This window comes from Trachypithecus francoisi, unplaced genomic scaffold, assembly GCF_009764315.1.
Source record: "Trachypithecus francoisi isolate TF-2019V2 unplaced genomic scaffold, Tfra_2.0 Lachesis_group3, whole genome shotgun sequence".
Taxonomy (NCBI): Eukaryota; Metazoa; Chordata; class Mammalia; order Primates; family Cercopithecidae; genus Trachypithecus; species Trachypithecus francoisi.
The window spans coordinates 130,901,814-130,920,228 of NW_022681468.1; the positions used below are offsets into that span (position 1 = coordinate 130,901,814).

The 18,415-nt window shown below is 42.3% G+C and overlaps 1 protein-coding gene across 11 annotated transcripts in view; it reads left to right on the plus strand.

The window, feature by feature from the left end:
* SLTM (SAFB like transcription modulator) overlaps positions 1 to 18,415 on the plus strand; it is a 74,396-nt gene that overhangs the window by 3,935 nt on the left and 52,046 nt on the right. For 10 of the 11 annotated variants that reach the window (XM_033189950.1, XM_033189951.1, XM_033189953.1 and 7 more), the window contains exons 1-2: positions 13,240 to 14,138; positions 15,101 to 15,188. The exons of the other annotated variant lie outside the window; for it this stretch is intronic. In XM_033189950.1, coding sequence (XP_033045841.1) covers positions 13,977 to 14,138; positions 15,101 to 15,188 — 250 coding nt within the window. In that variant the 5' untranslated portion in view covers positions 13,240 to 13,976. Of the gene's footprint in view, positions 1 to 13,239; positions 14,139 to 15,100; positions 15,189 to 18,415 lie in introns of those variants that run through there. 11 annotated transcript variants of the gene reach the window in all.

Below are 18,415 nucleotides of genomic sequence, written 5' to 3' on the forward strand. Positions count from 1 at the left end.
CACCTGAGGTCAGGAGTTTGAGACCAGCCTGGCCAACATGGTGAAACCCCATCTCTACTAAAAATACAAAAATTAGCCAGGCATGGTGGCGTGTGCCTGTAGTCCCAGCTACTTTGGAGGCTGAGGCAGGAGAATCGCCTGAACCCAAGAGACAGAGGTTGTAGTTAGTTGAGATCACGCCACGGCACTCCAGCCTGGGTGACAAAGTGAGACGCCATCTCAAAATAAATAAATAAATAAAATATTTCAGCATTCTAGAAGCCTTGCACATGACTCTTCCCAGTCATGTGCAACTACAGTAAGCACTATCTCCCAACTATAGTAAGCACTATCCTGACTTGTATGGCAACCACATCCTTGCTTTCCATTACAGACTTACTACTTCAATATACATGCCTAAATATTACAATTTGTTTTTCTTGTATTTCAGTCATAAAAATCATACGTATTATTTGACATAATGTAAACGAATTTACATCATGTACTTACATAAGGTAATTTATTTCAACATCATTGTAATTGCTTCATATTCATTATTGTACAGTATTGCATTGTATGAATATACCACAATTAACTTATCCATTCTGCTGTTAATTGATATTTCGCTGGTTTCTAGGCTGTGACTATTACAAATAATGCTGCCATGTGTATTTGTTTTTCTATAGAGCATATACTTAGAAGTGAATTTGGGGCTGGGTGTGGTGGCTCACGCCTATAATCCTAGCACTTTGGGAGACCTAAGTGGGAGGATCCCTTGAGTCCAGGAGGTTGAGGCTACAATGAGCCATTAGAGCACCACTGCACTGCACTCCAGCCTGGGTGACAGACTGCGATCCCGTCAAAAAAAAAAAAAAAAAAAAACCCCACAAGAAAAAGGAAGTGAATTTTTGACTCAAAGATTATAAAGAATATATGGTTCCCTAACTTAATTAGATAAGTCTAAACTATTTGTTAAAGTGGTTGTATCCAATTTTTTTCTTCTAGTATTAAAGAGTTCCAATTATTCCATATGCTTGCCAAAACCTAGTATTGCTATTCTCTCTGATTTAGGCATTATGCTGGGGTATAAAAACATATCATTGCAGTTTTAATATGCAATATCTTGATTACTAATGTTTGATCGCCTTTTCATATATTTATTTAAATTATGTCTGTGTGTGTGTGTATATATGTAATGTTATATACACACACATATATACCATTTGAATTGAATTTTCTCTTTCGTGAAGTGTCTTTTTGAGTCTTGATCATTTTTTTCTTTTCTTTTTTTTTGAGACAGGGTCTCACCCGGTCACGAAGGTTGGAGTGCAGTGGCTCGATCTCAGCTCACTGCAGCCTCTGCCTCCCAGGTTCAAGCGATTCTCCTGCCTCAGCCTCCCAATTAGCTGGGACTAGAGGCACACGCCACCATGCCCAGCTGATTTTTGTATTTTTTTAAATAGAGACGGGGTTTCCCCATGTTGGCCAGGCTGGTCTCAAACTCCTGGCCTTAAGCAGTCCACTGGCCTTGGCATCCCAAAGTTCTGGGATTACAGGCATGAGCCACCATGCCCGACCTTGATCATTTTTATTCTACTGGGTTCTTTTTCTTTCAACGTGTTCTTTGTATATGGTGGTTATGAACCTACTATTATCTGTGTTTTAAATACCTCCCCCTTTTGTAGTTTGCCTTCTACTCTCTCAGTGGTACCTTTTAATGAGTAGAAATTATTAATTTTAGTGTAGTTATTTATATCAATCTTTTTATTTGTAGTTGGTGCTTTTTGTGTCCTTATAAATAAATATTTTCCTAACCCAAGGTTCTGATAATATTCTCCTAATACTATCTTTGAGGAGAAACAAATCTGAGTACTGATTTCCTCCTCCCTCTAGCAATTTAGCTCAGTATAAAAGCAAGCTGACAGCAGAAACTGAACTCCAAAAGATCCTCCTTTGCAAAACAGACTACTTCCTGGTCCAGGAACCTCCACTACTACACAGTACACTGACTGCTGTCCCCACTTACCCTAGAATAATGTAGAGCATTAAGGTGGTGATGTCCTTGCCAACCGGATTCCTTTCCATGGTTTACTGTGCATACCCTTTTTACTTCTTACCTTGTGTGTTTTTCCACTTACAGTTCCCAGTTTATATTTACACACTGAACACCAGTGGTATTATTGTCTTGCCTCATATTCATGTCTACAATCCACATGGAATTGTTTTTTTTTTTTCTTTGTATTTGGTGTAAAGTAGTAACCCCAATGTAATCTGTTGAAAACACTGTCCTCACATTACTCCTCGATAATGCCACTTTTGTGAAAAAGCAGGTGCATGGATCTGTCTCGGGTCCCTCTATTCTGTTCCATTGGTCTAGTTGTCATCTCTTTGCTAACACCACATTTTAAAATAATGCTTGATGTACCATAGAACAAATGCTGATATTTTCTTTCCTCAAAACTTTTTGCTTATTCTTGGTCATTTGCATCCCATGTAAAATTTGAAAGAGTTTCTCAAATTCCACTCCAAAAAATGGTTAGTATTTTGATTGAGACTGAATTGATAAGTGTATCAATTAAGGATGAACTGACATCTTTATAATATTGAGTTTCAAAATTCATAAACCCGATACCTCCCCATTTTTTTTTTTTGGATTGCAAAAATTTATTAAAATTGGAGACAGTGTTTTAATCTTCTTGTGCCATGAGACTCCATCAGACTGTCTATAAAGACCATTGGGAGGCTGAGGATCACTTGAGCCCAGAAGTCTGAGGCTGTAGTAAGCCTCAAAGGGCCACTGCACTCCAGCTTGGGTGAGGCAAGACCCTGTCTCAAAAAACTCTCCATTTATTTCTTTAAAAATTTTCCCACCAGGCACGGTGGTTCATGCCTGTAATCCTAGCACTTTGGGAGGCCAAGGTGGGGCACATCATCTGAGGTCAGGAGTTCCAGATCAGCCTGGCCAACATGGCCAACATGGCAAAACCCCAACTCTACTAAAAATACAAAAATTAGCCAGGTATGGTGGCAGATGCCTATAATCCCAACTACTTGAGAGGCTGAGGAAGGAGAAGCGCTTGAACCTGGGAGGCGGAGGGTGCAGTGAGCCGAGATTGCACCACTGCACTCCAGCCTCGGTGACAGAGCGAGACTCCTTCTCAAAAAAAAAAAAAAAAATAAAATAAAATAAAATTCCCAATAAAGTTTTGTGTTTTCCATGTAAAGTCTTCCACATATTATTAGATTTGTCCCTAGATAGGTGACATTTTTGAAATTATTGTAAATGTATTTTTTGTCTTGTAGAAATATATAACCAGTTTACATTTGATTGAATATTAAAAACTTGGCTGGGCGCGGTGACTCACACCTGTAATCCTAGCACTTTGGGAGGCTGAGGCGGGCAGATCACCTGAGGTCAGGAGTTCAAGACCAACGTGGCCAATATGGTGAAACTCCATCTCTACTAAAATATACAATAATTAGCTGGGTGTGGTGGCAGGCACCTGTAATCCCAGCTACTCACGAGGCTGAGGCAGGAGAATCGCTTGAACCCGGGAGGCAGGGGTTGCAGTGAGCCAAGATCGCGTCACTGCACTCCAGCCTGGGTGACAGAGCGAGACTCCATCTCAAAAAAAAAAAAAAAAATTAAATTAAATTTACACTTACTTATTCTACTTATGAGGTAAAGGAAAAAAATTTAAATAGTGAATTTTTAAAAAATGTTATTTTGTTGGCTGGGTACAGTCACTTACACCTATAATCCCAGTGCTTTGGGAGGCTGAGGTAGAAGGATTACTCAAGCCCAGGAGTTTGAGACCAGCCTAGGCAACATAGCAAGATCCTGTCTCTACAAGAAAAATTAAAATTAAAAAAATTAGCTGGGCATGGTGGTGTAAGTCTGTAGTCACAGCTACTCCCAGTACTTCGGGGAGATGAGGCAGGAAGATCGCTTGAGCCCAGGAGTTTGAAGTTATAGTGAGTTATGATCATCCTTGTAAATAGCCATCATGCTTTAGCTTGGACAACCCAGTGAGACTCTGTCTCTTAAAAAAAAAAAATTCATCTTATTCATGGCTGATACATGGTAATGCAGTTCATTGCTGTACACTGATGTTGTGTTCAGAAATGAAGCAAAACTCATGAATTCTAATAATTCCTTTTGTAACAATATCATCTATAGATAATGACTTGATTATTGTTTTCAATCTTATATATTTTACTTTCCTTGCCTCACTGTCCTGGCTAGGCTCTTCCATTGTACTGTAGGATAGTATACAGGTGTGTGCTACCATGCCCAGCTAATTTTTGTATTTTTAGTAGAGACAGGGTTTTCCCATGTTGGCCAGGCTGGTCTTGAACTCCTGGACTCAAGTGATCCACCCGCCTTGGCCTCCCAAAGTGTCCCAACTGCACTTGGCCAAATGCAATTTTTCTAGGAATTTTAAATTTCATCTAAATTTTCAAATATGTGGCCTGAAGTCGGAGTCTCGCTCTGTCGCCCGGACTGGAGTGCAGTGGCCGGATCTCAGCTCACTGCAAGCTCCGCCTCCCGGGTTTACGCCATTCTCCTGCCTCAGCCTCCCGAGTAGCTGGGACTACAGGAGACCGCCACCTCGCCCGGCTAGTTTTTGTATTTTTAGTAGAGACGGAGTTTCACCGTGTTAGCCAGGATGGTCTCGATCTCCTGACCTCGTGATCCGCCCGTCTCGGCCTCCCAAAGTGCTGGAATTACAGGCTTGAGCCACCGCGCCCAGCCATAAGATCAAATTTCTAACTACTCAGGAATGCTTTTAAAAATACATATTCTGGCCGGGCGCGGTGGCTCAAGCCTGTAATCCCAGCACTTTGGGAGGCCGAGACGGGCGGATCACGAGGTCAGGAGATCGAGACCATCCTGGCTAACACTGTGAAACCCCGTCTCTACTAAAAAAATACAAAAAACTAGCCGGGCGAGGCGGCGGGCGCCTGTAGTCCCAGCTACTCGGGAGGCTGAGGCAGGAGAATGGCGTGAACCCGGGAGGCGGAGCTTGCAGTGAGCTGAGATCCGGCCACTGCACTCCAGCCCCGGCGACAGAGCAAGACTCTGTCTCAAAAAAAAAAATAAAAAAATAAAAAAAAAATATATATATATATATATATATACACACACACACACACACATATATGTGTGTGTATATATATATTCTACATTTGTCTACTACGTCAAATTTGTGAACTGCGTTGTTCAAATCTTTTATGTACTTACTGATCTTCTGCCTGCTTGTTAAATTAGTTACTATGAGAAGTGTATTAAAAATCTCCCACAAAAAAAAAATTCCTACAAAAATTGCAGATTTATCAGTTTCCTTTGTAGAACTGTCAAATGTTACGTACTTCAAGGCTTTGTTATTAGGTACATAGAAACATACAATTGCTCCATCTTCCCCGGGATTTGCTCCTCAATATTAAGTGAGTCTTCTATCTTTTTTAGTGGGTCCCCCACCCCAAATGCTACATAGGTTGAGTATTCCTAACCCAAAAATCTGAAATGCTTCAAAATTCAAAACTTTTATTTTCCCATAAGTTACTGGAGTATAGGTGGTATGTGGTCACATGAGTAAGCTCTTTAGTGGTGATTTGTGAGATTTCAGTGCACCCATCACCGAGCAGTATACACCGCACCATATTTGTAGTCTTTTATCCCTTGCACCTCTCCCACCCTTCCCCCCAAGTTCCCAAAGTCCATTGTATCATTCTTACGCCTTTGCATCCTCATAACTTAGCTTCCATGTATCAGAGAGAACATACGACGTTTGGTTTTCCATTCCTGAGTTAATTCACTTAAAATAATTGTTTCCAATCTCATCCAGGTTGCTGCAAATGCTGTTAATTCTTTCATTTTTATGGCTGAGTAGTATTCCATTCTATAAATATACTGCAGTTTTTTTTTTTTTTTTTTTTTTTTTTTGAGACGGAGTCTCGCAGTTGCCCAGGCTGGAGTGCAGTGGCCGGATCTCAGCTCACTGCAAGCTCCGCCTCCCGGTTTACGCCATTCTCCTGCCTCAGCCTCCCGAGTAGCTGGGACTACAGGCGCCCGCCAACTCGCCCGGCTAGTTTTTTCTATTTTTTAGTAGAGACGGGGTTTCGCCGTGTTAGCCAGGATGGTCTCGATCTCCTGACCTCGCGATCCACCCGTCTCGGCCTCCCAAAGTGCTGGGATTACAGGCTTGAGCCACCGCGCCCGGCCTAAATATACTGCAGTTTCTTTATTCACTCATTGATGGGCATTTGGGTTGGTTCCACGATTTTGCAATCATGAATTGTGCTGTTACAAATATGCATGTGCAAGTATCTTTTTCGTATAATGACTTTTTTTCCTGAGTAGATACCCAGTAATGGGAATGCTGGATCGAATGGTAGTTCTACTTTTAACTCTTTAAGGAATCTCCACACTGTTTTCCATAGCGGTTGTAATAGTTTACATTTCCAGCAGCAGTGTAAAAGTGTTCCCTGTTGGCCGGGCGCGGTGACTCACGCCTGTAACCCCAGCACTTTGGGAGGTCGAGGCAGGCGGATCACAAGGTCAGGAGTTCAGGACCAGCCTGGTCTCTACTAAAAATACAAAAATTAGCTAGGCGTGGTGGCGGGTGCCTGTAGTCCCAGCTACTTGGGAGGCTGAGGCAGGTGAATTGCCTGAACCCCGGAGGCAGAGGTTGCAGTGAGCCAAGATTGTGCCACTACACTCCAGTATGGGCGACAGAGCGAGACTGTGTCTCAAAAAAAAAAAAAGTGTTCTCTGTTCACTGCATCCACACCATCTATGTTTTCTGATTTTTTGATTATGGCTATTCTTGGAGGCGTAAAGTGGTATTGCATTGATGTTTTGATTTGCATTTCCCTGATCATTAGTGATGTTGAGCGTTTTTTCATATGTTTGTTGGCCATTTGTATATCTTCTTTTGAGAACTGTCTATTCATATCCTTAGCCCACTTTTTGAAGGAATTGTTTGTTTTCTTCTTACTGATTTGTTTGAGTTCATTGTAGATTCTGGATATTAGTCCTTTGTCAGATGTATAGATTGTGAACATTTTCTTCCACTCTGTGGGCTGTCTGTTTACTCTGACTGCTCCTTTTGCTGTGCAAAAGCTCTTTAATTAAGTCTCAATTATTTATCTTTGTCTTGATTGCATTTGCTTTTGGGTCTTTGGTCATGAAATCCTTGCCCAAAGAAACTTTCAAAACTTTTTGAGCACCAGCATGATATTCAAAGGAAATGCTCATTGGTGCATCTTGGATTTCAAGTTTTTGGATTAAGGATGCTCAACTGGTAAGTATAATGCAAATACAGTTGATACTTGAACAACATGGGTTTGAACTGCAGGAGTCCACTTATACACAGATTTTCTTCTGCCTCTGCCACTCTTAAGATATAGTAAGACCAACCTGCTCTTATTCCTCTCTCCCTTCAGTATGAAGATGACGAGGACAAAGACCTCTTTGAACATCCACTCCACCTAATGAATAGTAAATATATTTTCTCTTCCTTCTGATTTTCCTAACAACATTTTCTTTTCTCTAACTTACTTTATTGTAAGAATATAGTATACGATACATATAATATACAAAATACATGTTAATTGACTTATGTTATTGGTAAGGCTTCTGGTCAACAGTAGGCTGTTAGTAGTTGCATTTTGGGGGAGTCAAAAATTATACATGGGCTCAGGGGCTTGGTGCCCCTAACCCTGAGTTGTTCAAGGGCCAATTATATTCTAAGATCTGGAAAAAAAAATCCAAAATCCAAAACATTTCTGGTCCCAAGCATTTCTGATAAGGGATACTCAACCTGTGCCAGCTTTGTCTTGGCTAGTGTTTACAAAGTGCATCTTTTCCAAACTTTTGCTTTAAAGAGATATATCTATATACACACACATATATATGTTTACTTTTGAAAAGATATATATATGTTTACTTTTGAAAAGATATATGTTTACTTTTGAAAATATATATATTCACTGTTGAAAAGTAAATATATATAAAGATATATATAAAGACATATACATATAGATATATAGAAAGATATATATACATATATAAATATATATAGATAAATATAGAAATATATATATATAAAGACATATATATATAGTGAGATGGAGTCTCGCTCTGTCACCCAGGCTGAGTGCAGTGGCGCAATCTCTGCTCACTGCAACCTCCAACTCTCGGGTTCCAGCGATTCTCCTGCCTCAAGCTCAGGAGTTGTAGTGGGACTACAAGTGCGAGCCACCACACTCAGCTAATTTTTTGTATTTTTAGTAGAGACAGGGTTTAACCTTCTTAGCCAGGATGGTCTCGATCACCTGACCTTGTGATCCGCCTGCCTCAGCCTCCTAAAGTGCTGGGATTACAGGCGTGAACCATTGCGCCTGGCTTATTTGTGTATATTTCTTAAATGTGTTCTTCTAACTAGTTAAAAACTTCTGGACTGACAATTATCTTTTACCTGGAATAGTTAACCCATTAATCTTTAATGTAATTGCTTTTATGTTTGTTTTTAAATGTTTATCTTATAGCATGCTTTCTATTATTCTACTGGTTCTACGGCCCCTCTTGTGTCTTGTTCTCTGGAGGATTTTCTTTACCTTAGTTAGTTTGAAAGTTACAGTCTTTTAATATTTGACTAGTGACTACCCTAGAAATTAGGACATGCATGTCTGACCTTTCTGTGATAATTTTCTTCTTTCTCAAGATACCATTTAGTACTTCCTTTAATGCAGATCTACCCGTTGTTAATTCCCTCAGTTATTATTTGCTATTAGCTATTATTTTATTTAAGTACAGGTAAGATATCAACCTGCTATTTTCTGATTTCCTTTTTTGCTGTTGAAAAGTAAATATTCGCCGGGCGCAGTGGTTCACGCCGGTAACCCCAACACTTTGGGAGGCCCAGGTGGGCGGATCACAAGGTCAGGAGTTCGGGACCAGTCTGGCCAACATGGCGAAACCCCGTCTCTACTAAAAATACAAAAATTACCTGGGCATGGTAGCAGGCGCCTGTAATCCCACCTACTCAGGAGGCTGAGGCAGGAACATCGCCTGAACCCGGAAGGTGGAGGTTGCAGTGAGCCGAGATCGCACCACCGCACTCCAGTCTGGGTGAAAGAGTGAGACTCCACCTAAAAAAAAAAAAAAAAGAAAGAAAGAAAGAAAGAAAAGAAAAGAAAAGAAAAGTAAACATTCGACCAGGCACGGTGGTTCATGCCTGTAATCCCAGCGCTTTGAAAGGCTGAGGCGAGGAGATAATGAGATCACGAGATCAAGAGATAGACACCATCCTGGCCAATATGGTGAAACCCTGTCTCTACTAAAAATACAAAAATTAGCTAGGTGTGGTGGCATACACCTGTAGTCCCAGCTACTCTGGAGGCTGAGGCAGGAGAATCGCTTGAACCCGGGAGGAGGAGGGCAGTGAGCGGAGATCGCGCCACTGCACTCCAGCCTGGGTGACAGAGCGAGACTCCATCTCAAAAAGAAAAAAAAAAGAAAAAAAGAAAAGTGGCCGGGCGCGGTGGCTCACGCCTGTAATCCCAGCACTTTGGGAGGCCGAGTCGGATGGATCACAAGGTCAGGAAATCGAGACCACGGTGAAACCGCGTCTCTACTAAAAATATAAAAAATTAGCCGGGCGAGGTGGCGGGCGCCTGTAGTCCCAGCTACTCGGGAGGCTGAGGCAGGAGAATGGCGTAAACCCGGGAGGCGGAGCTTGCAGTGAGCCGAGATGGCGCCACTCCACTCCAGCCTGGGCGACAGAGGGAGACTCTGTCTCAAAAAAAAAAAAAAGAAAAAAGAAAAAAAGAAAAGTAAACATTTATCTTATATTTGCTCCTATGAAGGCAATGCCTCCTTTAAGATTTTATCTTTGATCTTCTGTAGTTTCACTATGATGTGTCATATATGATTTAAAAATGTATCCTACTTGGGCTTCGTTGAACTTCTTGAATCTATGGATCAATACGTTTCTTAAATTTTAGAAAATTATCATCTATGATCTCTTCAGAGATTGATTTGACCCCATTCTCTTTTCTTTCTGAAATTTCAACTACAATTATTTTGGATTTCTCTCTGAATTCTGTCTGTCCCTCACTCTCCGTGCTTGATATTTCCAGTTTCTCCCTTCTCCAATCCTCTATTCTGTGTCTTAAGAGGCAGATATTTATTTATTTATTTATTTATTTATTTTTTAGATGCAGACTCACTCTGTTGCCCAGGCTGGTGTGCAGTGGTGCAATCTCAACTCACTGCAACCTCTGCCACCTGGTTCAAGTGATTCTCCTGTCTCAGCCTCCCCAGTAGCTGGAATTACAGGCACGTGCCACCACACTTGCCTACTTTTTATATGTTTAGCAGAGACGGGTTTTCACCATGTTGGCCAGGCTGGTCTCGAACTCCTGATGTCAGGTGATCCTCCCGCCTCGGCCACCCAAACTGCTGGGATTACAGGCCTGAGCCACCGTGCCTGGCCTAGACACTGTAACTTTAAAAATATTTGTAAAAGCAATTTGTGAACATAGGTAATGTGTTGTATCTCCCTTCAAGGATAATTTACATTTGCTTCTGCTAGGTAGCAGTGGCATTAATATGACACTGTTACGTCTTAGAACATGACTTCATGACATTAGCATGACATCAAGATGGCTGCAGTCTATGCAAGGCTTTCCCTACTCTAAGTTCATGTTTTCTTCTAGAGAGCAGTCCTTTAGTGTTTCAAAAGTCACTTTGGGGCCAGGCGCGGTGGCTCATGCCTGTAATCCCAGCACTTCGGGGGGCCGAGGCAGGCAGCGTACTGGAGGTCAGGAGTTCGAGACCAGCGAGGTCAGGAATATGAGACCAGCCTGGCCAACATGGTGAAACCTCATCTCTACAAAAATACAAAAATTTAGCTGGGTGTGGTGGCTCATGCCCCCTGTAATCCCAGTTGCTCAGGAGGCTGAGGCAGGAGAATCACTTGAAGCCAGGAGGTAGAGGCTGCAGTGAGCTGAGATTAGGCCATGACACTCCAGTCTGAGTGAGAGCAAGGCTCCATTTCAAAAAACAAACAAACAAAAATACCCCAAAAAACAACAACAAAAAAACTAAGTTTGGGATGGCAAATCAGGCCCCCTTCCTTTGGCAGACTCTGGGCTCCACCTTTTGTGCCTTAAATCACCCAAAAGTGGTGCTCAAATTTCACCTGCCTTTCAGCATTAGCAAATAATTTCTTTTACTCCAAATGGTGGTCTCCTCTCTCTAGATTTCAGCCTTCTCTCAAATTTTGGCCCAGCAATTTCTCATTATCTTGTTATTTCTTTTATGGTTTTGATGTTTTAAAAAGTTTCAAAATGTTTTGTCAAACATCTTCCTTATCTTCAGAGACACATCTATAAGATTTATCTCCCCATCACTATTTAATATAAGCTATGCACTTTTCATTAAGATAAGTACACAATAATATAACTATTGCCAATAGGAAATAGCTGAGTCAAAAGAAGATGTTTCAAGGTAGGAAAAGTTTAAAAGCCTATTTGGGCTAGGTGTGATGGCTCACGCCTGTAATCCCAGCACTTTGGGAGGCTGACGCAAGAGGAGAGTTTAAGCTCAGGAATTTGAGGCCAGCCTGGGCAACATAGTGAGACCCTGTCTCTACAAAAAAAAAAAAAAAGAAAAGAAAAGAAAAAAGAAAAATTAGCTGAGTGTGCTGGCATGCCACTTGAGAGGCTGAGGGGAAAGGATTGCTTGAGCCCAGGAGTTCCAGACCAGACTGGGCAACAATGTGGTGAAACCCTATCTCTACAAAAAATACAAAAATTACCCAGGTGGGGTGGCAGGGGCCTGTAGTCTAGCTATTCAGGAGGCTGAGGTGGGAGGATCACTTGAGCCTGGGAGGTTGAGACTGCGGTAAGCCATGATTACACCACTGCCCTCCAATCTGGGTGACACAGTGAGACCCTGTCTCAAAAAAATAAAAACAAAAACCAAAACAAGAGAGAGTGTAGCTATAAGTCCCTAGGTAAATCTCTTACAATCTTGAGGACTGGGTCAGAACATTTTTTTTTCTTTTTTCTTTCTTTTTTTTTTTTGAGACAGAGTCTAGCTCTGTTGCCCAGGCTGGAGAGCAACGGCATGATCTCAGCTCACTGCAACCTCCACCTCCTGGGTTCAAGCGATTCTTCTGCCTCAGCCTCCCAAGTAGCTGGGATTACAGGCACGTGCCACCATGCCCGGCTAATTTTTTGTATTTTTAGTAGAGATGGGGTTTCACCATGTTAGCCAGGCTGGTCTTAAACTCCTGACCTCTAGTGATCCACCCGCCTCGGCCTCCCAAAGTGCAGTGATTACAGGCTTGAGCCACAGCACCCAGCTTTTTTTTTTTTTTTTTTTTGGGACAGGGTTGCCAGCCTCTGTTGCCCAGGCTGGAGTGCAGTGACTGGATCTCACTGCAACACCTACCTCCCGGGTTCAAGTGATTCTCCTGCCTCAGTCTCCCGAGTAGCTGGGCTTACAGGTGCCCACCATCACACTCGGCTAATTTTTGTATTTTTTGTAGAGAATGGGTTTTTTCTCTTGGCCAGTTTGGTTTTGAACTCCTGACCTCAAGTGATGGGCCAGGAAATTTCTAAGGAATCTTTGCATTCTAAACTTCTATTACTGTGAAACCAATACTGTAGCAGAGACAGAGCTGGATTTGGAATCAGGAGGCTGGGATTTGAGCGCAGCTCTGCCCCATACCAGCTGTGTGAACATGGGCAAGTCATTTAATCTCTCTAAGCCTCACGGAGATTTACCCCACAGAGTTGGGAAGGATTAGGAGGGTTACTGTATGTCAAAGTGCCTTATAAACTGTAAAGAACTACCCTAATGTCAGGTATTCTTTTATAACGTCCAGTCTTCCTCTTTTTGAGCCAATCAGATAAAGTAACCTAAAGTGAGTCAGATCTCAGGAATTTAAGTTGTAAAACCAGGAAACACATTATAGTTAATTGTGCATCATACTCACCTTATGGAATTTATAGAATCATTTTATTCTATCAGTGCTTACACTTTGATAATGAATAATACAAAGTAAAATTACAAATAGGTACTCACTTCTACAGGCCGATCTTCCATAAGAAGATGGTCACTGTTCTCGGAATCCCAAATTTTGGCGGGCAAAATAGTGAACACAGTATATGACAACGGCAACAAGTACTTATAAACTACTTTTCTCATTCATTGAACAATTTCGTGTGGAGCCATCACGTCTATCGGGGAGGACAGCAAACCTGAGGCCAACACGAAAGTTTTCCTGTTTTCAAGTGAGCAGGGGCAGCCCTAGAATAAACTAAGCTGCCTTCAGCAGGGCGATGATGTTTTCTCCTGAAACAGCCAATGAGGCATGTGTCAAAAGCCAGGCCTTCCTATTCTTTGCACTAACAGTCCTAGAATTGCTTTGAGGTCTTTTGAATGGAACTCGGGGAACCTAGTTCGTTGGTGTACACCGGCGACAATTTTTCGATTATTCAGCAGAACTGATAAAGTATTTCCCTGAGAGGTTCAGCGCGCGCACGCGCCTTCTCGGTTTGTGTTGAGTAACGCGCGCACTGTCATTCAGTGCCTACACATCGTTGTTGCTGAGGGCTCAGGAGTTGCAAGAAAATGGCTAACGAAGCGACGAGGGAACGGCGGCGCGACAGACGTTGCTGCGGTAGGACGTGCCTGACCTCTCAGTACACACAACGGAGCGCACCGCCCAAGTGTCCGCGACCGGCCCGACCGTACGCGCCGCTGCCCGTTCCTGAGCCAATGCGCACGCGCGGCCGTCATCCGGGTGCTGGCTGCTGCTGCAGGTTGCGCTAGGGTGGCGGACCGGGGGAGGGGCCAGCGGCTCATTGTGCGCAGCGCTGTGCGGCGCCGGCGGCCGCCGAGGCCTGGGTGGAAGTTGGCGCTGCTGCCGCCGCCCTGCAGCCCACTCGCTGCCTCGGCAGCGCGCTGCTCTTCTAAGATGGCTGCCGCTACCGGTGCGGTGGCAGCCTCGGCCGCTTCGGGTCAGGCGGAAGGTAAAAAGATCACCGATCTGCGGGTCATCGATCTGAAGTCCGAGCTGAAGCGGCGGAACTTAGACATCACCGGAGTCAAGACCGTGCTCATCTCCCGACTCAAGCAGGTGAGGCCCGGCGAGGACTGGGAAGGACCGGGAAGGGGAGCTTAGGCCGCGCCTCGGCGCCCGCTTCCGCCGCAGCCTCAGGCCGCCCGCAGCAGCTGGGACCTGCGGGGCAGCATGGTAGGGAGGCCCGGGGCGGCTCCCGCGAGCGTGGAGGACGGGGACCCTTCCGCGGTGCCCCTGCCCCCGCGCCCCGGGCCGGGCAGGGCCTGCGAGGGACCGGCCACCGCAGCCCAGCGCGCCTCCGCCTCCCCGGGACGTCCCCGCCAGCCTGCGAGGGTTGCGGCCGGCCGGCGCGGCCTCCCAGGGGCGATCGTGGAGACCTGGGAGGCGCTCGGTCTCCAGCCTTTAGCCATGGTGAGCGTGTACATTTCTTGGCCTCACAGGGAATGGTTACTTTGGTGACTTCTGGGAAGTTACCGTTTAATTGTGCCCAACCGTTTCTTCCCCATCTTGAGGGGGAATTGGTAGTGGGAGTTGATGGGTGGGTGACAGAGAGAGTTTTTGTTTTCCACTAGGCTTTTAGTTTTTGCATCAGCACAATAATTACTTTTTCATTCCTGATTAGCTTTCTGGTTTGAGTGAGCGTTGGAATTGTAGAGTAGCAGTAAGTTTGCATTACAGAAACTAGGAAAACTCTTTTTAGTTATTTACTTTAGTAGCTAGCAACTTTTCTGCAATATAACATATTTAGATTTTTGGCCAGTATCATGTGATATTTAATTATCTTGACATGGTAGAATTTAAAACTCCTTGCGATTTTGATACCTAATGATTTTTTTCCCCCTGAAAGTTTCTCTCACTCTTTCGTGTAGTTTAATTGCTCATTTTTGAAGTCGGTTTATGAAATAACTGGCAATTCTAATGTCTTGAGGCTTGAGGTTTGCTAAATTTTTTTTCATTTCGTTTTTATAAAATAAGTTTAGATAGATTGTGTAGCATATTAACTTCTCTTTCTAATGTAGGCTATTGAAGAGGAAGGAGGCGATCCAGATAATATTGAATTAACTGTTTCAACTGATACTCCAAACAAGAAACCAACTAAAGGCAAAGGTTGTTACGAGTTATGAACATATTTTAAAATATATTTTGATTATATAACTTGCCTCTGCTCTTGTGCCACTTGCCCTGTTTATATAGTGCTACTCTTTGCTATTTCCCTCTGGCACTCTGCCTTCTTGGGTCAAGGAAGAAAAGTTACTGTTGCCAGGCTTTGGGTGACTTGTAGCCCTTAAGATTCGGCTGAAGCTGATTAGAAAGTGAAAACAGTTCTTTATTGCTTCCGAAAAAAATTACAAAGTCAAGTTGTGTGATGATGCTTCATAGTGTGAAGACCTGAATAAAATACAGTTTAACACATGTCTACCTTGCCCCACAATTGGCAGAGTATTGATGGAATTCCTACCAAATCTTTCACCTTGCCTCCTTGCTGTTTTCTTTAGTATATTAAAATTCTATAACCTTTATGTTTAGTACTTTGTTTGACTTGGTGAACTTAATTTGCATTTATGCCATTATACCTCCTAATTTTTAGTGAAATTCAAAAAGACCTCACCAATCATACTAACAAGGTAGAGGGAAAAATCCATGATTAATTAGCTTTAAAAAGGTTTAAATTATAGGGATGTTAAAGATTCTTATTTTGTAACTTTTAAGCTAGAGCAGAATATATTTATTTCCAGGATATAATGATTTAGTGACTAGCTAAAAGTGTTTTAAATGAACATTTTGCAGTATGAATGGAACTTAGGTATTTTTTAAAGCTTCTTGGTGAGTGAAACCTTTACTTGAATAACTGCAAATTTCTCCCTCCTATAAGGACAGTGGCAGAGGGTGGACATGATATATCTGTATTCTGGTCCTTACCTACAATTTTCATGTAGAGTTTCTCATTGACAGCTGCTGCATTTTTTGTAATCTAATTTTCTTTACTGCTTTAAGTGATCCAAATGTTACTCCCAACGACTGAATGATTGCAACTAAAATAAAATGAATGGATTAATCTTGAAAAGAAGGGAATATTAAATTTTGATCTTAAGCACACCTGGGTATGAGAGATGAGGACGACTCCCTAGTTTGACTCTTCCTAGGTTAGGAAAGTCCCCTGTTTGTGCCAAAGGAAATTGAAAAGGGCTGAGAAGCATTCCCTGGGAGAGATGAAGATGTAGTTTAGAGAAGTAAAAAAGTTATCTTAAAGGTAGCTTTTAAGATAACTCTGACTCAGTGTATCACTTTGAGAGATACATTTTCCTGTGTTTAGAGAAGCTTGTCCTGAGAAGACTGCTAACAAACCAGAGGCTATTTCAAAATGGAAAATGATAAAAATTCAGAAATAAGTATATCAGGAGTTAACCATGTGTCTTGTAGTGGTTTTGATTCATATCTTTTACCTAGCATGCTGTGCTTAGTCATAGTCCCAGGTTGTTTGAGTTGACTCTTATTTTAGCATTGAAAATAAACATGATTTATTCCGTTCTCATCTACTTTTAATTTCTGTGTATATCCCTTTTTCAGTTTTTTTTTAGTTTTTTTTTGTGGGGGACGGAGTTTCGCTCTTGTTGCCCAGGCTGGAGTGCAATGGCGCGATCTTGGCTCACTGCAACCTCTGCCTGCCAGGTTCAAGCGGTTCTCCTGCCTCAGCCTCCATAGTAGCTGGGATTACAGGCAAGTGCCACCACACCCGGCTTATTTTGTATTTTTAGTAGAGACAGGGTTTCTCCATGTTGCTCAGGCTGGTCTCGAGCTCCCGACCTCAGGTTATCCTCCTGCCTTGGCCTCCCAAAGTGCTGGGATTGCAGGCATGAGCCACCATGCCTGGCCCCTTTTTCAGTTTTGACTAGGAACATCATTTATCTCACCATTAGAAATAATTTCAGCAATATAAAATTTTAAGGATTTTTTCAATACATTTTATGACATATAGATATATATCATATATATGATATATAAGTACGTATATAGGTATGTATATATAGGGGTGTGTGTATATATGTATTTTTTAATAAGGTATTGTTCTGTTGCCCAGGCTAGAGTGCAGTGGTGCCATCATGGCTTTTTGCAGCCTCAAACTCCTGGGTTTAAGTGATCCCTCCCACCTTAGCCTCCCTGGTAGCTGGGGCTACAGGCACGTGCCACAACAACATTTTAAATAAGTAAACATTATTTATTTTTATCAGTATGTTTGTTAATTTTTTTCTTTGTATGGGTTATACTTGAACTTTATTCCATAACTCTGATGTTAAGAGGTCTTAAGGTATTCAGTTAGAAGTTGTAACATTTCGGGGCCGGGCGCAGTGGCTCATGCCTGTAATCCCAGCACTTTGGGAGGCCAAGGCAGGTGGAGCACCTGCGGTCAGGAGTTCAAGAGCAGCCTGGCCAGCATGGTGAAACCCCATCTCTACTAAAAACACAAAAAATATATATATATCTGGGCGTGGTGGCACGGTCTGTAGTCCCAGCTGCTTGGGAGGCTGAGACAGGAGAATCGCTTGAACCCAGGAGGCGGAGATTACATTGAGCCAAGGTCACACCACTACACTCCAGCATGAGCAATAGAGCAGGAGTGCATCTCAAAAAGAAAAAAAAAGTTGTAACGTTTAATCATTTGTCTGTAGCAGGCCTCATTCTAAGAGATGCATGACAAAAAGCTCTAGTATTCTTGAATTCCGGCTATCATTGTTATGAAAATCCTGTGAATTACAAAGAATATAATGTAAATCTCCATCTCCAAACATAGTTTGAATTAATTTACAATAAAGATGCTTATTGATTCAATTATTTTATTTTTATTGTTTTTAGTATGAGAGATTTCGAACCCAGTTTACTTATTAAAGAATGCTCGTCTCAAATTCCAAGCGCTACTGATCATCTTTAGAGACAGTTTTGCTTAAATGCGTCATACCAACTCAGTTCTAGCCTTTGAGATGTTTTCTCTGCCAGTTTACACAGTGATAAGATTATTTTAGGACAGGCGCAGTGGCTCATGCCTATAATCCCAAAAGGCCAAGGCGGGGGGATTGCTTGAGACCAGGAGTTCAAGACCAGCCTGAGCAACATAGTGAGACCCTATCTCTATTTTAAAAAAGAATTAAGATGTTTAAGTAATAACTTTTAGAAAACAAATTTGTATAGGGAAACTTATTAAAATATCAGTAATGAACAGATTTTAAAACCAAGGATATATTAAATATTGTTTTAATGTGATGTCAGTTTTCCTTTTTTTTTTTTTTTGAGATGGAGTTTCGCTCTTGTTGCCCAGGCTGGAGTGCAATGATGCAGTC